Source organism: Microtus pennsylvanicus, chromosome 7, assembly GCF_037038515.1.
Source record: "Microtus pennsylvanicus isolate mMicPen1 chromosome 7, mMicPen1.hap1, whole genome shotgun sequence".
Classification (NCBI taxonomy): domain Eukaryota; kingdom Metazoa; phylum Chordata; class Mammalia; order Rodentia; family Cricetidae; genus Microtus; species Microtus pennsylvanicus.
Window position 1 is genome coordinate 43,411,367 of NC_134585.1, and position 22,758 is coordinate 43,434,124.

The 22,758-nt window shown below is 38.3% G+C and overlaps 1 protein-coding gene across 10 annotated transcripts in view; it reads left to right on the forward strand.

The window, feature by feature from the left end:
- The window catches only part of Fam135a (family with sequence similarity 135 member A), a 79,229-nt gene that overhangs the window by 54,607 nt on the left and 1,864 nt on the right, over positions 1-22,758 (forward strand). For 4 of the 10 annotated variants that reach the window (XM_075980564.1, XM_075980566.1, XM_075980565.1 and 1 more), the window contains 8 exons: positions 85-239; positions 457-2,818; positions 4,144-4,304; positions 6,372-6,463; positions 6,955-7,052; positions 8,345-8,496; positions 9,745-9,855; positions 21,009-21,122. In XM_075980564.1, coding sequence (XP_075836679.1) covers positions 85-239; positions 457-2,818; positions 4,144-4,304; positions 6,372-6,463; positions 6,955-7,052; positions 8,345-8,496; positions 9,745-9,855; positions 21,009-21,122 — 3,245 coding nt within the window. Of the gene's footprint in view, positions 1-84; positions 240-456; positions 2,819-4,143; positions 4,305-6,371; positions 6,464-6,954; positions 7,053-8,344; positions 8,497-9,744; positions 9,856-21,008; positions 21,123-22,758 lie in introns of those variants that run through there. The other 6 variants (XM_075980567.1, XM_075980568.1, XM_075980569.1 and 3 more) reach the window with 4 other exon arrangements.

The window sequence follows — 22,758 nt, forward strand, 5'->3', positions numbered from 1 at the left end:
GGGGGAAGAGAACAGGGTAGATTTTAAAGTGGAGGTGGGTGTAATTATTTTTTCACTACAATCTGACTTAAGAATATTTTTCAGTGCTCAGAGTCATCTACAGATGTGCACCGCTATCAAAAATACTTCCTTCTGCAGTTCTCTTCCACCCCTACCTATTGAATGTAGTGAATTAGATGGAGATCTCAATTCATTACCTATAATCTTTGAAGATAGGTATTTAGATTCAGTTATTGAAGGTAAGTATAATCTAACTAAAATACATAAGCTATGTATGTCAATTTCAGCATATTCTTCCAGATATACATAAAACCATTCCCTAATATTGAATCATTTCCCCCTCTAGTTTCATTTACTTTTGAGGAAATTAGAAAGTTGTAGTTAGAAAAAGTAGTCTTGATCCCTTGAACTCTCACCCTTGTTGTAAACTGGAATCTCTTTTTCTTTGGATGAAAGACTTAGATGCGCCCTGGATGGGAATTCAGAGTCTTCAGATAACAGAGGCCAGTAGAATGGATAAACATGAGACTGAAGAGAGCTCTGTAGCAGGACTTTCTAGCCCAGAGTTGAAGGTCAGACCTGCTGTTGCCTCCAGTATTTGCTATGCAAAAGGTGAAAAGCAGCTAACAAAATCTCTAAAAGGAAAGAATGAAGAAGCAAATAAACCCAAGGTTAAGGTCACTAAGCTCATGAAAACAATGAAACCAGAAAACACAAAAAAGTTAATAAAACAGAACTCTAAAGATTCTGTTGTTTTAGTAAGCTACAAATGTTTGAAAAATACAACATCAAGTGATCTCACTAAATGCTTTGAAGGCAATCCTTCACATAGTCAGGAAGAAGGTCTGGATCCCACAATATGTGGATATAATTTTGACCCAAATACCTACATCAGACAGACAAGTCAAAAGGAAGCTAGCACTTTGCCAGCTAATACAGACAGAACTGAACACAAGTCTCCAGATACTGAAAGTATGCAACCAGACCAGTTCGATCTTCTGAACTCTGGCAGCCTAAATCTTTGTGCAAATTTGTCCATTTCAGGTAATCTTGGTATCTCCCAAGACGATAGTGATATCTCACATGTGGAGCACAATCTGGCATTTAGAAGTTCATCAGGTGATTGCCATGACTATCGAACAACTCCATCTTCAGGAGTTAGAACACTTGAAGTCAAGCCCAGCAGTAAAGAGCCTTTCAGTGGAGAGAAAATAAGTGTTAAAATAGGAGCTTGGGCAGAGCTTCGAGAAGATGAACTATTTGTGGATAATTTACTACACAATTGTGAGTCCTCAGAATCTAATGGTAAATCCAAGTCTATAGAAATAACCCTTGGAAAGGATGCTTTACAGGAAACAAAGTCTCACTCTACTGAAGAATCATTAACCAAATTGAGAAGTCATCTACCTGCTCCTTCTACAAAAGAATATCATGTTGTAGTAAGTGGTGACACAATTAAGTTACCAGACACTAATGCCACATATGCTTCCTCTAGATTTTCAGACTCAGGTGTGGAAAGTGAACCAAGTTCTTTTGCAACACATCCAAATCCAGAAATACCCTTTGAAACTCTCCAAGGGCCAGGTCCTTATAATAATGAAAGATTATTTCCTCAGCTTTTGATGAAGCCTGATCACAATGTAAAACTTTCACTAGGAAGTCACTGCACTGAGAGCACAAGTGCTGTAAGTGAAATACAGTCATCTTTGACATCCATCAACTCCCTACCTTCTGATGATGAATTGTCACCTGATGATAACTCTAAGAAATCTGCTGTGCCTGAGTGTCATCTAAGTGATAGTAAAACAGTTTTAAATCTAGAAACAATGGATCTGTCAAAGTGCGATGATTCTAAAAAGTCAAGTATTCTTTTGCAGCAGCAATGTGTTGTATTTTCAGAGCATTTGGACAGTGAAACTTTAGCAGTGCATTCCTTAAATCCAAGTAGTAAAGACCCTTTAGAACTTGTTTTCTCAGGTGAAGATACTGCCAGTGATGTGAAAAGTAGTTGTGACTCCAAACCTAATTTGGATACTGTGCTTAAAGGCTCCCCAAGCCATGATACATCTAATAACTCTGCAGAAACAGCAACAACACTAAGCTCAAAGCTGATTTGCTTAGGTACTCCTTGTGTTGTTTCAGGTTCCGTTTCTACTAACGCGGAGCTTAGTGAAGATAGGACTGTGGGAAAAAAACATAGTGAGCCGTTAAATCACAAGCAAATACACTCAGAAACCCCTGTTATTGAAAATGACCCTCATCTGAGTCCAGATGATTCTATTTCCAGTAGTACTGATGTGGTAAAACAAGGGCTTGTGGAAAATTATTTTGGATCTCAGAGCAATCCTGATATTTCTGACACGTGTGCTGTTAGCTACCACAGCTCAGTTAGCTCTCAGAAGGAAACCTGTGAAAAAGGAATTAGTGATCTTCAGCAGGAACAAGGCAAAGAAGAAGAGGAGGAAGAGGAGCAGGATCAACAAATGATTCAAAATGGGTACCATGAAGAAGCAGATTTCTCAGCTGCAGACGGAACAGTAAGTGCTCACTATGCAAGTGGAGATGTGCGACGAGAAGAGAGACACACACAATGCGAGAGAGTGAGCAGTGACTATCTGAGGGCTGCTGTACCTGTTCCTGCTGTCTGTACTTCTGGTTGTTTGTCTTTCCCATCTGCTCCACGAGAGTCTCCTTGTGGTCGTAAATATCCTCCTAGAAGTAAATTTGATGCCATTACAAAGCAGCCAAGCAGCATTTCTTGCAACTTCACTTCTTCATCTTCCTGGTATGAAAATTCACCAAAACCTCAAATACATGCGTAAGTAATGAAAATATTGTGTGCTAAGTGTGTATCTAGAACACCAGATATAGTGCCAAAAGATGGAATCTTTTTGTTCCCTCTGACAAAACATGCTCCTTTTTATTAATTGTTAAGATGATGAAATGGGTACAGTATGGGCAGACTACTTCCGTATCGCCTGTTGTGTGGTTAGACATTTTGAGCAGCTTTCTGTCAGAAGTGCATCATCACTAAGGTTAAAACCCTGTATTTGTTAGTGCATCATTTCTCCCTATAACCTCAGGAAAGAGCTGGGCTTTATGAGTACATGTGAGAAATAGGGTAATATTGAGTAAATGAATGACACATTTGCAGAAATTCTTAAACATACCCAATCCTAGTTGCCTTGCGTAAGTCAGTAGTTTCCAGTAGCAGATTGATCTGTCTGCACTGGCTCCTAAAATCTACTTCAGCCTAGACCAAATCATGATCTGTGAGTTGAGAAGTCGGAACATTGTGTACAGTAGATTTTTAAAATTCACAGATCACTCTGGTTCGTGTAGAAACTTGAGATCTATAAAACTTAAAGCTAGAATGTGGTAACAGGGTCTTAAGACCCTGTCTCGAGAACAAACTAAAGTTGCTGCCACCTTTTGGGTTCTTCTCCTTTTTTCCGGGGCACGAGAAAGCAAAGTCTATGTGTCTTCGCCCAGTGTGTACTACAGAGACTACTCTTCATCATCGCCTTCATTTCCACTTTCTCAGCCAGATGGGGTCACGCTAGATAGCAGTGCTGATGTTTAGTCTTCAAGCTCAGTTTGTTATCATGCCAGATACTGTATGCTGCCCGTTACAGCCTTGTGCCTCTCTTGGTGCTGCTCCTTACTGGTATTTTTAGGAAGTAATCCACCTTGCTTGAGTACCATACTCACTGTTGTGCTTTCCAGAATGGCTTCTTTTAAATTGTAAGAGAGCAAAGAAGAGAAAATGTGATTACATGATAAATAGCAGATTGCCATTTTCCAGGACTTCTTTTAGCTATTCTGTGCATGCAGTATTAAGTTATACATAAAGCGTAAACCACTTCTGACATTTTCATAGCCAGTCCAAGGTTATCAGACTATTTTAAAGTGACTTCAGGCTTAAAGTGTTCATTTTTTCTAATTAGAATATGTATTAAGAGTAGCAAAATGTTGCCCTTTGATAAAGTCATTTAGATGACCCCATGTGGTTTCATAATTATTACAAATATTGCTGAACTTACTTTTTCTGCACTTATCTAAATTCACTATGTTCTCTTGTGTTTCTTAAAACGGAGTGATTGATCTTTAGTAGTGAATATTTTCTGTAATATTTCACTTCAGCTTCCTTCAGGCAAAAGAAGAATTGAAGCAACTTAAGCTGCCTGGGTTCATGTATAGTGACGTTCCTCTGCTGGCACCCTCAGCGCCTTACTTTAGTGTGGAAGAAGAGGATGGTTCTGAGGACGGTGTGCATCTCATAGTCTGTGTCCATGGTTTAGATGGTACGTGTCAGCCATTGATGCACCCCATGGCAACTCAATAACTTTTCCTAATAGGACATTTAATTACCTGTAACCTTTTGAACTTGAAAAATGGTGAGTTGCTAAGATTAATGTATATTACATTATGAAACAAAAATATGCTTAACTTTACTAAATGTAATATTAGATTTTCTTTTTGTTGTTGGTTTTAAGTAAATTTGCCATGAATCTGACACTCATGTAAATGTTTTAATTTTTCTGTATTTTGGATGATTTTATCAACTACACCCTCAGCACTGTCCCTTTAATAGTTTTTCTATCCTCTTTTTAGCTTCTTAACCTTTCAGACTGAAAAAAAAATTGTTACCCTTACTAATCTAAGACCTCACTAACTTCATTCTGTAGTTTTGTGACAGTGACAGCTGCCATGGCTACTTAGGAGCTTTGTCTTTTTGGTTGATAAGCTGTTAGAAAAAGCCAACAGTTTCTAGATCAGCATTACAGAGGTTTCTGTCCTGCCCGATCCGGCAGCCATTAAGTCCCAAAGAATCATACAGAGGTCTACATTAATTACAAACAATCAGGCCTATTAGCTCAGATGTCTTATTAACTCTTATAACTTATATTAGCTCATAATTCTTGTCTGTGTTAGCCACGTGGCTTGGTACCTTTTTCTGCAAGGCAGTCACATCTTGCGACCTCTGCATCTGGGTGATGACTGCAGAGGGACCTTTCCTTGTCCCAGAATTCTCCTCTTCTCATTGCCCCACCTATACTTCCTGCCTGGCTACTGGCCAATCAGCATTTTATTAAATAAATACAAGAAACAAATCTTTACAGGGTAAAACCATTGTCCCACAGTATATTACTGTAATTGTACAACAAATTATTTTATGAGATATAAAAATATTAAACAAAGATCTTTTTTTAAAAGACCTTTCAAGAAATAAAATACATTCAATACCAACTTTTTCACCCTATCCTCAAATACTGAGATGGGAAAGATTATCTCCTAAAGAAGCCTTCTTCACAGTTGAACTCCTGGAAGATTTTCTTCAAATACGGATTGTCTGTGCATCACATCAGTTGGTTCAGAACAATAGGAAAGAGATGGAATGCAGCCCATTCTTTGGTTACCTCAACTGTGGTACTAAATCTGGTGACAACAATATACCAACGCTCCCCTAAACATAATAAATAAAACTCTAGCTAGCAGCATCAATATATGGAATTTTATAACAAAATTTAAATTTCCAGAATACAAAAATAAATATAAAGAAATTTCTTTAAAATGTACTACATAAGTAAATTAGTAAGAGTAATTGATGAGATGCAATAGCCATTTCTAGTGAATGAGTATGCACCAATGATTATGAGTTATTAAGTAGAACTACTCTGTAACCCATAAATGATTAATCGATTATATTTTTAAGCCATATAAAACTTATACTTAATAATGAAAGTAAGAGGTATTAACCTTAAAGTTTGGAATAAAAAGGTACAATATTTTAATTAGGAAATATCTAAATGATAAATATTAAAAGAGTAAAATAAAATTGAACATTTGATAATAGTATGTCTATATTGCTGATAAACCAAAGAAATCAGAACAATCCACTAGTTTTTTAAAGATGTTCTATATTTTATACCTATTTGTTGTTTTATATCTGACTTAAAAATATGTTTACAATGTATTTTTAGCTAACAATTGTTAAATTATCCTAGCCACCAGAGAAAATTCAACAGACTAAATCTAAACTACATCAAGATTTGTTCCATGGTCAGCTAGGGCAATGGCAAAGAGTAGGTCAGTCATTTACAGATGCTGTATCCTCTTAGTCCCTAAAGTGGTGTGCTCTTAGGTAGATAAATGAACCAAAACATCTTAAGAACTAAACTTGATAAATAAAATAAACTTCAATAAACTTGAAGAGACATTGGCTGGGAACTCTTTTACACAATATATTGTTTATCGGCAAGTGGATTAAGACATGAACTTCCTGTTTCCAGAAACTGTAAAAATGCATGATAATGTGCATGGCGTCTTTTACTTACCTCATCCTTTAAACATCATTTTTCATCTTCTAGGAAACAGTGCCGATCTCCGACTAGTAAAAACATACATTGAACTTGGACTGCCTGGGGGAAGAGTTGATTTTCTTATGTCTGAGAGAAACCAGGTAAATAGGCAGTATTTTTAGTGGCAGCAAATATTCTTGTGCCAGTTCCTACATTTTGCTTGCTGTAAAATGCCTGTAGTCTTGAAAATACTTTTCTGACTTTTGTGAAGTTTGCTACCAACTTATATGTTGAGGACGTACAAATGATATACCTTTGACTTACGAATTCTCTTTTGTGTATAAAACATTCAGAGTTCACATTTCTATACAAAAATTTTATTAAGTAAGCTATCCTTAGAGGCCCTACTTTAACAATTTAATACTGCTAGCCTAAGGCATAACTAAATGAAGCAAGTTCTGTTACAGGATACTGAGGTGCCTTTCCCTAGAAACTCTGCTCTTTTTAATATAATGAATGCTACAGTCACTAACTTCCCTAAAAATGAATTTAACTATATTGATGACACCTAAATAAAATATAATATGATTATATTCTGTTTTTCATGTTTTGGTACACGTTTTAATATATAATATGTTTTCCTTTTATTTAGAATGATACTTTTGCTGATTTTGACTGCATGACTGATCGCCTTTTGGATGAGATCATACAGTATATTCAGATATATAGTTTAACAGTCTCAAAAATAAGGTAACATGTTATTACACAGTCTGTTCTACTTCTGTGACTTACAGAACTGAACAGTCTGTAGTACTGTTCACCTAATCTGAAGTATAGGAACGGGCTGGAGAGACGACTCAGCTGGTAGCAGTGCCTGCAACCAAGTAGGGCAGCATGTATTCAAGCTGTAGGACCCAATGGTTCCAAGAGAGAACTGACATCCACATGGACACCAGGGCACACACGCATACATATATATCCTCACAAAATAATTTATTTTAATAAAATATGGGGAACTATAACACTAAAGGAAGGGAAGGGGGAATATATTAGAGCCAGGCAGATTGGCTCAAGGTAAAGTGCTTGCTATGCAAGAATGAGGTTCTAAATTGAAATTCCCAACACCAGGTAAAAGCCAGGTGTGGTGTTGCACTTCTGTCAGTCTGGTACTGGGGAACCAGAGACAAGTAAGTAAACTCTGAAACTTGCTTGTCAGTTGGCCTAGCCAGTTTGTGAGTTCTGGGTTCACTGAGAGATCCTGTCTCAAGAAATAAAGTAGAGAAAAATTAAAGAAGATAGTTGATGCCAGTCTCTGGTCTTTATATATGTATGCACACATATATATGTACTTGTATGTACATGCATACAAGCATGTATACATGCATTCACCACTAAGGACAGATTGTATTGTCTTATTATAGAAAGTGTTCTGAATAAGCTTTATAAACAGAAAATAGATTATGGTAGCAGATACTATATCTGTGCCTTTCTTAAATAGTCCAGTATCATATAATCATATACAGTAGCTACAAGAGTCACAAGTTTCCAACAGACTGAAATATTTGAAGAGATGCAAATGCTAGTTACCTTGATTTGCTGATGATACGATGTGTGTGTGTGTGTTTTTTGGACTGCCACATACATTTCAACCCACAGATACATATAAATAACACATGTTAGTTAGCATTTTAAAATTAATTTTTATTAAGTGTTTTGGGGGTGTATATGTACATGCAGATGCACATGCATGTGTATTCACACACAAGGAAACCAGAGGACAGGTGCAAGTATCAGTCCTCAGGCACTGTCTGCAGGGCTCTCTTGTCATCACCAAGTAGACCAGACTGGCTGGTTAGCTGGCAAACACCTAGCAATCTCCCTGTCTTTACAGAACATTCCAAATTCTTAGTATTTCAAAATAATCTCTGGTGTATCAGGTTTGGAAGGTTTCTTCTGGGTTTTGTTGTTGTTGTTGTTACTGGTTTGTTTCTCTCTTTTAAAACAAATTGAGAAAAATTATTGTTTCTGTTTCTTTCTTACAGCTTTATTGGACATTCATTGGGCAACTTAATAATCCGTTCAGTACTTACAAGGCCAAGGTTTAAATATTACCTCAGCAAACTTCATACTTTTCTCTCTCTTTCTGGGCCTCACCTTGGCACACTATACAACAGCAGTGCTCTTGTTAATACAGGTAAAAAGCTTTTTGTTCTCTATTTAAAAAAAATGTGACATGGGCAGATATTTTAAATATAGTTTTAGAATTTTTTGCTGTTTATTTTTAGAGCCAATTTTCCCACACTTGAAGTCTCATAAAATGGAAGATAAACTTAGTCTACTTTGTTGTGTATATTAAATAAGTTAATAAAAAAATTTCAATGTTTTCTCACAGCTCTTCCCTGTGTGCTAGCCTGGCCATTTTTCTGAGTTCTAATTCAAGCTTAACTTGGGGACTGGAGAAATGGCTCAGCAAGTTAAGGGCACTCTTGGCTCTTGCCGAGGACCCGGGGTTGGTTCTCAGCACCACGTGGTTTCTCACCCAGGTCCCGAGACTCCACCAGGCCTGCATATGGTGCACATGACTACATGCAGGCAAGCGTTCATACTCATAAAATTGCCGGGCGGTGGTGGCACACGCCTTTAATCCCAGCACTTGGGAGGCAGAGGCAGGCGGATCTCTGTGAGTTCAAGACCAGCCTGGTCTACAAGAGCTAGTTCCAGGACAGGAACCAAAACCACAGAGAAACCCTGTCTCAAAAAAAAAAAAAAACTAACTAACTAAATAAATAAATAAAATTTTAAAAGCGTAACTTCACCTCTTTCCCATTCCCGATCTTTGGATTGCAGTCAGAACCCCAAGTATGCTTGCATTGATACTCCTGTCTTGCCACTGTCCACCTCCCTATGTACAAGCTGCATGCAGACCTCCATTGCTGAGTATGCCTGCTTTTTTGGATCTGTCTTAGTCCCGTTTCCTATTGCTGCAATCAGATACCCTGACAGAAGCAGCTTAAGGAAGGAGGGTGTAATTGGCTCATAGTTCCAGGCTATAGTCCATCACAGCCTACCATACCTTCACTGTAACTACCGATAGACTAAAAACTCAGTTCATAGGCATTCGATCTGCTGTGGTTGAGGCTTTCCTCCCTTTGCTTCCTTATCAAATGATATAATGTCCCCAAGTTTGTTCTTTGTATATTATTCTGTATTTTGTTACTAGCAGAATGAGCCACCATTAAGCTGTGGTTAATGTGTACTTGCAAATATGCTTAGAAGTGCTTGTAAATATCAGAGAGTAGAAGTACTTCGCAAATAAGTTTTTATTAGCCAACAAAATGTTAATGTATGATGTGATGTCTTTAAATGAGTAGATATGAGCATTAATAACTTTAGCATATATTACTCTCTTTTATATTTTCACATATCATATTCAACTTTCTAGGTCTCTGGTTTATGCAGAAATGGAAGAAATCAGGCTCTCTTTTACAACTGACATGCCGAGATCATTCAGACCCTCGCCAAACATTTTTATATAAGCTTAGTAATAAAGCAGGTAAGTATTTAGCAACAGTTTAGAAGTCAGGCTTATAAGCTAGCAGATTATCAGGTCTTTCTGGTGATGAAAATATATCATTCAGCTATAATTTGGGAAAGAAATAGCAGAATCTAATGCTAAGCTATTAGATTAGTTTTTAATTTCTTACCAGGAGATATTGATAATCACCGTTCTCTCTGGCTGTGTGCAGAGTATTTTCTAGTACCATGAACACTAGTCAGTGGAAGTAAAGGCTCTAGGTAGGCACCAGCTCAACCTCTCTGTGTCTGATGACATATGTAAGTGTTGCCGTCAGCAGTAGGCGTTACTATCAGGTTATGGAGCTCATCCGATACCCTTGGCAATAGTCTGTGATGTGTAGGGGTTCCATGGGTCTCCTTGGTCAGTGACCCAACAGTATTTAACCTCTTCCTGGCACTGGAGGTTTTACTTGGTAGAAAAAGATACCTAGTGGAGTATTGTTTGGTGACTTTATTAGGATCCCTTTTGTATGTGTGTATAGTTTGCAAAGCTTCTACAGTAGTAGGTTTCCAGGTGGTTATTTAATGGTCTTTTAGTGTGCATTATTCCTCCCAGTATTCCATTCTTTGCCCTTCTCTTCCACCCCCCTTCCTGTTTAATCTTCCATTCTAGTTTTTACTTTGTCTCTCTACGACAGTATATTCTACTTTTTTGGAAGATCCTCTTTACTAAGTACCTGACCTCTGTGTTTATATGGATTACAGCATACATTGAAAGCTTAAAAGCAAACATTCACATATAAGAAAAAAAACATACAATATTTGTCTTTGGGGGACTGGGTTACTTCACTCAATTTTTTTAATAGCTCCATCCATTTACCTGCTTATTTTTCTTAAGAACTAAATAATACTCCCAACATGTAAATGTACCACCTTATATTATTTATCCATTCATCAGTTGATGGACATCTAGACTGTTTAAAATTTTCTGACTGTTATAAATAGAGTATCAGTGAACATGTTTAAGCAAATGTCTCTGTAGCAGAGTGAAGTATCCTTTGGATATATACTCAGGAGTACTATAGCTAGATCTTGATGTAGCTCTATTCCCAGCTTCCTGAGGAACTGCTGCACTGATTTCCACAGTGGCTGTATAAGTTTGCACTCTCACCAGCAATGAATGCATCCCCTGCTTTCCCCACATCCCCACAAACATGTGCTGACATTTGTTTTATTGATTGTGGCCGTTCTAACTGGGGAAAGATGAAATCTCAAAAGTAGTTTTGACTTGCATTTCTCTGATGACTAAGGATGTTGAACATTTCTCAGCATTTGTGTTCATCTTTTGAGAACTCTATATTTAGTTCTGGACCCCATTTTTAATTGGGTTACTTTTCTTCTTGATGTTTGTTTTTTAGTTCTTTATACATTTTAGATAATAGCCCTCTACAGACATGTATTAGTGAAAATCTTTTCCTCTTCCATAGTCTTTTGCTTTGTCCAAATGATGGTGTTCTTTGCCATATAGCAGCTTTTCAGTTTCATGATTTCCAATTATCAATTGTTGGTCTTAGTGCCTGTGCTATCAGTGTTCTGTTCAAAATGTCCTCTCCTGGTGCCAATGACTTCAAGCCTATTCTCCAGTTTCTGTTAGATACAGGATATCTGCTCTCATGCTGAGGTCCTTTCAGAGTTGAGTTTTGTGCAGGGTGTTAAATAGGGATCTATTTGCATTCTTCTAGATACAGCCATCCAGTTTGGCCCGCACCGTTTGAGAAAGATACTGGCCTCTCCACTGTGTATTTCTGGCTACTTTCTCACAAATCAAGGTTCCATAGGTGTGTGAACTTCTGTCTAGGTCTTCAGTTCAATTCCATTGATCAGTGTGTCTTTCTATGCTAATCCTATGTTTATTTTTATTGTTGTTGTTACTACTATAGCTCTGTAGCATAACTTAAAATCAGCGATTTTGTACCTCTAACAATTCTTTTATTATTTTTAGAATTGTTTTAGCTATCCTGGTTTTGTATTTTTGTATGAAGTTGAAAATTTTCTTCTCAATTCCTCTAAAGAATTGTGTTGGAACTTCAATGGGGATTGCATTGGATCTGTAGATTGCTTTAGGTAGGATGGCTGGCCATCTTTACTATGTTAATCCTTTTGATCCATGAACATGGGAGATATTCCTTCTTCTGGTGTTTTCCTCAGATTCTTCTTCAGTGTCTTAAGTTTTTATTATAAAATTCTTAGTTTTGTTTAGTTAGTAATCCCAAGAATTTATTTTTTATGCTATTGTGGAAGTTACTGTTTCCCCAATTTCTTTATCAGTCTGTCATTTGTATATTGGAAAGCTACTGATTTGTGTATGTGTGTGCTAATTTTATACTCTGAAACTTTGCTGAAAGTGTTTGTCACCTGTAGAAGTTTTCTGATGGTGTTTTTAGAGGCTTTTTTAAAAATAGAAATAGTATCATCTGCAGATAAAGATACTTTGACTTCTTCTTTCCCTTCATAATATAATAGCCATTGAGGCACAGTACAGAAATGAACATTGTTGACTGAGCCTGCCAGAGCTATGTAATGCACAGCTCCAAGAATTGTTTCCCTGTGGATTACAACGTAAAACATCCTCATACGTATACACTGTTTGTAGCCCTTTGTGAAAAAGCTTTTAGATAAGTTGTCAAAGTGAATTGTTCTGACGGTACATGACAGTGTCTTTGTAGCTTGGGGTAACTTTTCAGTAATGTTATTTTATATTCAGAATGTATGGTCTCTAGAACTGCGTGTACACATGGCTGATAAATTTAAGATATAATTTTCATATTTTTGTTTACCTCTTTTTTAAAAAGAATTTGAAGTCAATATGCCCCTGTATAGTTGTAGACTAATACCTAATTTTTTTCTAGATGTATGTTATGTTTTCTATATGTTACCTTATCTATGTATTAATAAAAATATGTCTCCACTTAGTCTGTTGGAGTTACAGGTCTAGCACTCATTCAATTTATGAAAAATGTGCCTCCCCCCCCCAAACCAATTTGCGAAGCCATTTTTTATTGTCAGAATCAAATCTAACTTAATTTTGATAAGAAAAATTTTATGTTGTACTGGAATCTCCAGAAACTTATGCCCTAGAGTTGTCCATAGTATTCAGATCTAAAACTGAGCCGGACAGTGATGGCACATGCTTTTAATCCCAACACTTCAGAGACAGAAGCAGGAAACAGGTGGATCTCTGTGAGTTCAAGGCCAGCCTAGTCTACAGAGGTAGTTCTAGGACAGCCAGGGCTATATAGCGAAACCTTATCTCAGAAAATAAACAATAAAAAATAAAAGCAAAAAATCTAAAACTGATGAAATTTCTTGCCCTTACAGAGTAGGAAATGAACATGCTAGGACTGGAGAGAGAGGTGCCTCTCTGGTTAAGGGTACTTGTTCAGTTCCCAGCACCAGCATGGCAGCTCACAAACATTTGTAACTCTGGCTCCAAGGAATCTGATACTCTCTTCTGACCCCTGGGGGAGCCAGGCATGGATGTGTTATAGCATATATGCATGTGGTGAAATAGTTACACACAGCAAATACAAATAAACCCCCCCCCCTTTTTTTTTTTTTTTGCTTTTTTTTTTTTTTTTTTTTATTTATTAAGGATTTCTGCCTCCTCCCCGCAACCGCCTCCCATTTCCCTCCCCCTCCCCCGATCAAGTCACCCTCCCTAATCTGCTCGAAGAGCAATCAGGGTTCCCTGACCTGTGGGAAGCCCAAGGACTGCCCACCTCTATCCAGGTCTCCTAAGGTGAGCATCCAAACTGCCTAGGCTCCCCCAAAGCCAGTACGTGCAGTAGGATCAAAAACCCTCTGCGATTGTTCTTGAGTTCTCAGTATTCCTCATTGTCCTCTATATTCAGCCAGTCCGGATTTATCCCATGCTTTTTCAGACCCAGTCCAGCTGGCCTTGGTGAGTTCCCGATAGAACATCCCCATTGTCTCAGTGTGTGGGTGCACCCCTCGCGGTCCTGAGTTCCTTGCTCGCGCTCCGTCTCCTTCTGCTCCTGATTTGGACCTTGAGATTTCTGTCCCGTGCTCCTCTGTCTCTGTCTCCTTTCATCGCCTGATGAAGGTTCATATTTATGAGGATGCCTATGTGTTTGTCTTTGGGTTCACCTTCTTACTTAGCTTCTCTAGGAACATGCATTATAAGCCCAATGTCCTTTAGTTATGGCTAGAAACCAAATATGAGTGAGTACATCCCATGTTCCTCTTTTTGGGTCTGGCTTACCTCACTCAGGATAGTGTTTTCTATTTCCATCCATTTGTATGCAAAATTCAAGAAGTCCTTGTTTTTTACTGCTGAGTAATACTCTAATATGTATATATTCCATACTTTCTTCATCCATTCTTCCGTTGAAGGGCATCTAGGTTGTTTCCAGGTTCTGGCTATTACAAACAATGCTGCCATGAACATAGTTGAGCATATACTTTTGTTGTATGATAGGGCCTCTCTTGGGTATATTCCCAAGAGTGGTATTGCTGGATCCAGGGGTAGGTTGATTCCGAATTTCCTGAGAAACCGAAACACTGCTTTCCAGAGTGGTTGCACAAGTTTGCATTCCCACCAGCAATGGGTGAGTGTCCCCCTTTCTCCACAACCTCTCCAGCAAAGGCTATCATTGGTGTTTTTTATTTTAGCCATTCTGACAGGTGTAAGATGGTATCTTAAAGTTGTCTTGATTTGCATTTCCCTGATCGCTAGGGAAGTTGAGCATGACCTTAAGTGTCTTTTGGCCATTTGAAGTTCTTCTGTTGAGAATTCTCTGTTCAACTCAGTACCCCATTTTATAATTGGATTGATTAGCCTTTTACGGTCTAGTTTCTTGATTTCTTTATATATTTTGGAGATCAGACCTTTGTCAGTTGCGGGGTTGGTGAAAATCTTCTCCCAGTAAGTGGGTTGCCTTTTTGTCTTAGTGACAGTGTCCTTTGCTTTACAGAAGCTTCTCAGCCTCAGGAGGTCCCATTTATTCAATGATGCCCTTAGTGTCTGTGCTGCTGGGGTTATACACAGGAAGTGGTCTCCTGTGCCCATGTGTTGTAGAGTACTTCCCACTTCCTCTTCTATCAGGTTCAGTGTGTTCGGACTGATATTGAGGTCTTTAATCCATTTGGACTTGAGTTTTGTGCATGGTGATAGATATGGATCTATTTTCATTCTTTTACAGATTGACATCCAGTTTTGCCAGCACAATTTGTTGAAAATGCTGTCTTTTTTCCATTGTATACTTTTAGCTCCTTTATCGAAAATCAGGTGCTCATAGGTTTGTGGGTTAAAGTCAGGGTCTTCTATTCGATTCCATTGGTCGACTTCTCTGTTTTTATGCCAATACCATGCTGTTTTCAATACTGTAGCTCTATAATAGAGTTTGAAGTCAGGGATGGTAATGCCTCCAGACAATCCTTTATTGTATAAGATTGTTCTGGCTATCCTGGGTTTTTTGTTCCTCCATATAAAGTTGATTATTGTCTTCTCCAGATCTGTGAAGAATTTTGATGGGATTTTGATGGGGATTGCATTGAATCTATAGATTGCTTTTGGTAGAATTGCCATTTTTACTATGTTGATCCTCCCAATCCAAGAGCAAGGGAGGTCCTTCCATTTTCTGGTGTCCTCTTCAATTTCTTTCTTCAAAGACTTATATTCTTGTCGAATAGATCTTTCACTTCCTTGGTCAGGGTTACCCCTAGATATTTTATGCTATTTGTGGCTATCGTGAAAGGTGATGCTTCTCTGATTTCCCTCTCTGTTTCCTTATCCTTAGTGTAAAGGAAGGCAACTGATTTTTTGGAGTTGATCTTGTATCCTGACACATTACTAAAGGTGTTTATCAGCTGTAGGAGTTCTTTGGTAGAATTTTTGGGGTCACTTATGTATACTATCATATCATCTGCAAATAATGAAAGCTTAACTTCTTCCTTTCCAATACAAATCCCCTTGATCTCCTTATGTTGTCTTATTGCTATTGCTAGAACTTCAAGCACTATATTGAAGAGGTATGGAGAGAGTGGACATCCTTGTCGTGTTCCTGATTTTAGTGGGATGGCTTTGAGTTTTTCTCCGTTCAATTTAATGTTAGCTGTTGGCTTGCTGTAAATAGCTTTTATTATATTTAGGTAGGATCCTTGTATCCCTATTCTCTCCAAGACCTTTATCATGAAGGGGTGTTGAACTTTGTCGAATGCTTTTTCAGCATCTAATGAAATGATCATATGATTTTTTTCTTTCAGTTTATTTATATGATGGATTACATTGATAGATTTTCGTATGTTGAACCAGCCCTGCATCTCTGGGATGAAGCCTACTTGATCATAATGGATAATTTTTCTAATGTGTTCTTGGATTCGGTTTGCCAGTATTTTGTTGAGGATTTTTGCGTCGATGTTCATGAGTGAGATTGGCCTGTAATTCTCCTTCCTGGTTGAGTCTTTGTGTGGTTTTGGTATCAAAGTAACTGTAGCTTCATAGAAGGAGTTTGGTAATGACCCTTCTGTTTCTATATTGTGGAATACATTAAGGAGTATAGGTATTAACTCTTCTTGGAAGTTCTGGTAGAATTCCGCATTGAAACCATCTGGTCCTGGGCTTTTTTTGGTAGGGAGGTTTTTGATAACCTCTTCTAATTCTTCGCGACTAACAGGTCTGTTTAGATTGTTCACCTGGTCCTGGTTTAACTTTGGTATATGGTATTTATCTAAAAAAGTGTCCATTTCTTTTATATTTTCCAGTTTTGTGTTATACAGGCTTTTGTAGTAAGATCTAATGATTCTCTGAATTTCCTCTGTGTCTGTGGTTATGTCCCCCTTTTCATTTCTGATCTTATTTATTTGTGTGTTCTCTCTCTGTCGTTTAATTAGTTTGGATAGGGGTTTGTCGATCTTGTTGACTTTCTCCAAGAACCAGCTTTTTGTTTCATTGATTCTTTGGACTGTTTTCTGTGTTTCTATTTTGTTGATTTCGGCCCTCAGTTTTATTATTTCCAATCTTCTACTTCTCCTGGGCGCGTCTGCTTCTTTTTTTTCTAGAGCTTTCAGGTGTGTTGTTAAGTCCCCAATGTATGCATTTTCCGTTTTCTTTAAGTGGGCACTTAGTGCTATGAACTTTCCTCTTAGCACTGCTTTCATTGTGTCCCATAGGTTTGAGTATGTTGTCTCTTTATTTTCATTAAATTCAAGGAAGACTTTAATTTCTTTCTTAATTTCTTCCTTGACCCAGGTGTGGTTCAGTAGTTGACAGTTCAGTTTCCATGAGTTTGTCGGCTTTCTGTGGGTAGCATTGTTGTTGCCTTCTAACTTTAATCCATGGTGATCAGATAGGACACAGGTGGACACTGATATTTTTTTGTATCTGTGGAGGTTTCCTTTGTTTCCAAGTATGTGGTCAATTTTTGAGAAGGTTCCATGAGCTGCAGAGAAGAAGGTATATTCTTTCCTATTTGGGTGGAATGTTCTATAGATGTCTGTTAAGTCCATTTGCTTCATTACCTCCAATAATTCTCTTAATTCTCTATTAGGTTTCTGTCTGATTGATCTGTCCCTTGTAGAGAGAGGTGTGTTGAAGTCTCCTACTACTAGTGTGTGTGGTTTGATGTCTGCTTTGAGTTCTAGTAATATTTCTTTTACATAAGTGGGTGCTTTTATATTGGGGGCGTAGATATTCAGAATTGAGACTTCATCCTGACAAATTGTTCCTGTTATGAGTATAAAGTGACCATCTCGGTCTCTTCTGATTGATTTTAGTTTGAAGTCAGTTTTGTTAGAAATTAATATGGCCACACCTGCTTTTTTCTTAGGACCATTTGCTTGAAACACCTTTTCCCAACCCTTTATTCTGAGTAGGTGCCTGTCTTTGTGGTTGAGATGTGTTTCTTGCAAACAGCAGAATGTTGGATCCTGTTTTCGTATCCAATCTTTTAGCCTGTGCCTTTTTATAGGTGAATTGAGCCCATTAATATTAAGTGATATTAATGACCAGTGGTTGCTTACTCCGGTTATTCTTATTGCTTTTGGTTGTAGAGATTGTGTGTCTCCCTTCATTGAGATGTGCTGGTGAAGGGTCACTAGATGCCCGGGTTATTGTAGGCAGTGTTGGCAGTGTTGGATTCCTTGGGTTGTGATTTTCCTTCTATTACTTTCTGTAGGGCTGGATTTGTGGCTACGTATTGTTTAAATTTATTCTTATCCTGGAATGTCTTGATTTCTCCATTTATAGTGAACGAAAGCTTGGCTGGGTATAGTAGTCTGGGCTTGCATCCATGGTCTCTTAGCTTCTGCAGAACATCTATCCAGGACCTTCTGGCTTTCATAGTTTCCATAGAGAAGTCAGGTGTAATTCTGATCGGTTTACCTTTATAAGTTACTTGCCCTTTTTCCTTTGCAGCTCTTAATATTCTTTCTTTAACCTGTATATTTTGTGTTTTGATTATTATATGGCGAGGAGATGTTTTTCTTTGATCCAGTCTGTTTGGTGTTCTGTATGCTTCTTGAATATTTAAGTGAATATCTTTCTTTAAGTTGGGAAAGTTTTCTTCCATAGTTTTGTTGAATATATTTTCTGGGCCTTTGAGCTGTGACTCTTCTCCTTCATCTATACCTATTATTCTTAAGTTTGGTTTTTTTATTGTGTCCCATATTTCCTGAATGTTTTGTGTTGAGAATTTGTTGGTTTTGCTGTTTTCTTTGATCTGTTCGTTTATTTTCTCTATGGTGTCTTCAGCATCTGAGATTCTTTCTTCTATCTCTTGTATTCTATTGATTATGCTTGTTTCTGTAGACTCTGCTCGTTGACCTAGATTTTCCATATCCGGCTGGTCCTCAGTTTGTATTTTCTTCCTTGCCTTCATTTCAGTTTTCAATTCTTGAACTGTTTCCATTACCTGTTTGATCGTTTTATCTTGGTTTCCCAGGGTATCATGTACATATTTACTCATTTCTTCAAACTTTTTGTTATACTTCTCATCCATTTCTATAAGGGCATTTTTTACATGTTGTTTAAGGGACTCTATTGCGTTCATAAAGTCAATTTTTTCCACTTCTTCTGTGTTAGATTGTTCAAATACCTCTGTTGTAAGATCCTTGGGTTCTGGTGTTTTCATGTTGTTTTTCAGATTATTGGGTGAGTTCTTGCCTTGGCGTCTGCCCATCTCCTCCTATTAATCCTATCTAATAGGTCTTTTAAAAACCGGATCAGGTTTCCCTGCTGGCCCAGGGCTCCGCTTACAAAATGCCCTCGCTCTGTTTCCTGGTTTCTGCCGCAGGCCAAGAACCCTCTCACCCCTCTGAAGGGTCTTCCGGACAGGACCAGGCTCCCCGTTTGCCAGTGACCTGGCCAAACAAAGGCCTACCTCTTTGATTTGATTGTAGTAGGGCGATCTGTTCTCCTTATTGCCCGCCTGACTCTGCTGCTTGCGTCTGCTGCCGCGCTGGTCTCCCAAAGCCTCGTCCTGAATGCAGTGTCGCTCCGCCGCGTCTGGCCGCCGGCGCTCCGCCTCTGTGCGTCTGGCCGCCGGCGCTCCGCCTCTGTGCGTCTGGCCGCCGGCGCTCCGCCTCTGTGCGTCTGGCCGCCGGCGCTCCGCCTCTGTGCGTCTGGCCGCCGGCGCTCCGCCTCTGTGCCCCCCCCCCCTTTTTTTTAAGTGGGAAAAGAGCAAATTCTTCATAGAAAAGGCTGAGATCTGGACGTGAGTGTTCATCACCCTCTGCATGCCCGTCCACTTACGGAGACGTTATCCAGGGAGTGACCATAGTTGGTCTGCAGACCTGGGCAGCGGGGTATTTTCCTATCTGATGATGCCAAAAGCAGAACAAATTTAATTCATCAAATATGGCAATGAAGAAGGCAATTCTTTTTTTCAACGTTTTTATGAAATATATGTGTATGTATGTGTGCAGTTGATTAATTCCCTTATAGATAGTTGGTTGTTTACATTACAGCTTGAGTATTCTGTTTTTTTAACCTGTCACTCAAAACATGTGATAACATTTCATAAGGAAAGGGGAAGAATGGCCTTACTTTTGTAAACACGATTATCTATAATGAGTGTTGCTGGTCTTTATATAGGTCTAACCTTTTCAGAGTCATGGTCCTTGAGTTTCAAGAGAAAAAGAGATGTCTCCAAAATCTTGCATTTAGTCAACAGTCATCATCACAATTAGCTTATCCTAAGACTCTGACTCAGCATAAAATACCAAAATTTTACTGTGAAATAATATAGAACAAAACACCATGTCTGCATACTCAAGTTGTGATATATTACCATCATTTTATTTGATAATCACATAAATTTTTATTTATTAATAAGCCAAATAGCAAGTTGAATATGATGATGTTAAGAAGTTAAATACTTTTTGAGTTCAATCACAAAAGTAACCCATGGACTTAACCTGAACTTGCCTTCTTTATAAAGAAAAAAGTGTGTGGGAGGGTGACAAATTGTGACTGGATCACAGTATCCATGATTATTGTCACTAAGAAGATCAAAGCAGCTGGCAGTAGTGGCTCACATCTTTAATCCTAGCACTTGGGAGGCAGAGGCAGAGAGATCTCTTTGAATTCAAGGACAGCCAAGGCTACAGAGAGAAACCCTGTCTCAAAAAAATCAAAAGAAAAAAAGGGAGGAAGGGAGGGAGATAGTGGGGGGGGGGGAGAGAGAGAGAGAGAGAGAGAGAGAGAGAGAGAGAGAGAGAATATCAAAGCATGTGTTCTCTTCCCCAAGTCAAATAAGCAGACTATATGAGTGGTGATGGACAGATGTTAAAAGGAAAAACTTAAGAAAAATGTTTAAATGATTTTAAATAGAGTGGTCTGGGTTTTTTATGGAAGAATATGACTTTGTTTCTTCAGATTATCCATAAATATTGCCTTCTGGAAGGGGAAGGCAAGGCCATCATAGACTTTAGATTCTCAGTCTCCCCATGGCACCATGCCAGAGTCGTTGTGCTGCCATTAAGTGCAGACGAGCATTGGTTCTCCTTCAACATAGCAGTTGCATACACTGAAGTGACTTTTCTGAGAGCACTGGAAATCTGAAGGATGGAATCATGATGTATTTTAAAGGTCATAAAGGTTATTTATTACGATACTAGTAAATTTACATCTGGTTAAGTTTTGTATTCTAATTCTTTATTTTCTACCTTTAGGGCTTCATTATTTCAAGAACGTTGTGCTGGTAGGATCACTACAGGATCGCTATGTTCCTTACCATTCTGCCCGCATTGAAATGTGTAAAACAGCTTTAAAAGACAAGCAGTCAGGTAATGAGTGTGTGTGTGTGAGTGAAGTTTTCCCAAAATTTATCACCAAGTCATGTCTTTCCCTTTCTTTCCCTCCTCTTATCTAAGGCTGGTCTTCTCCCGTGTTTTGCATATTTTCCTCTTCTGCTGTCTTTTGTGTAATTAAAGTTTTTGCATTCTGCTGTCTAGAAAGTCATGTGAACTTTGGATCCCCCTCCGTTGTTGTGCTTGATTTGTTGTGGTAGTGCTTTTGCTTAATGTTTTTCTGTCACCACTTAGGTGAAGATGGCAGCAAGGATGCCCCTGTACAATACCACTGAGTGCTCTTGATTCCTTTGCTGCTTGTGGCATCAAAGGTAGTTGAAGCTGCTAGGCAACCTCAGTCATGTTTGCTCGTTTAGTTACTAAAGCTCAAAGATACTTCATGGTTTATGCAAAGTCACTGTTGACAAATACAGGCTTAAAGTAAGCATCGGATCTTCTACCTCCCAGCATTGTCTTAGCTCCTTTTTAGACACTTGAGCCTTTTCTTGTTGCACACCAGCTCCTTAAGGTAGGGGCTTTTAATTTGCATGTGTATTAGCAGAGCCTAGCATGGTACTCCCTGTCACCTTACTGTGCCATCAGAATAAGTTGAGCCTACATAAGGGAAAACTACAAAAGCTATTCAGATGGATAGCCAAAATGAAATAAAAGTCTTTTAACCATGAAATTCTATGCTAAAAGTCTTCCTTTTTAAACATACTTTGAAAACCAGCAGGGACTCAGAAAACCAGTTTGACTCCCAGTAAAACCTAAGAGGAAGGAAGGTTATGAAAAGATTTGATTGTAGTTTCTTTGCTTTGTGCTTTTTCTTTGGTTAACTTATGTGTTATTAGTCCTCTTTTAAATGCCTGCTTCTTTGCTTTATTCTTCTATATACTGTTTCCTTCCTGTCATTCCTCAGTACTACATCCTATGTCTGAAACATGAAATCTACTGTGCTTAAATTGCCTGCTTTCCTGAGAACTTTAGCTACTTATAAGGAGTATAGAAGCATTATGAGCAATATTTTGTACCTTATACTAGTTTGTATACTTGCATATGTACAAACATGATATATCTCGTCTTTGTCTTTTTTACTTAACATGACCTGCTAAATCCATTCTAAGAATTAACTAAAGAAGGAAGGGAGGATAGGAGTCCAGCTTTGAATTAAAGCTGATTTGGGGTTTTGTCTGTTTTGCATACGAAGAAGTGGGTTTCATTTTGACATTTTTGTACCTTTATTTCTTATCTATGCCCCATATGCCCTCTCCCACCCTCCCTCTCCCCCTCTTTCTGGTCCCCTTCCTCCCCTCTTCTCTTTCTATGAAGCACATATTCCGTTATTCTCATTCTCTCCCCTTCCCGTCTGACCTCCTCTCACCTCTCATAGTTCCCTTTCTGAAAACCAGATTAAGAAAATGTGGCGCATATTCAGCTATAAAAATGAATGGCATCCGTGTGAAATGGATAAATCTGCGATCACCATGTTAAATGAAATAAGCCAGGTTCAAAAAGAAAACACCATGCTTTCTTCACATTAAAATATAAGATAGAGAGCAGGAAAAATGGAGGACTCACTTTAAACTTAAAAGTATGCTGTAGAGCTTTAAAAACGCTAGCTAACCACTTA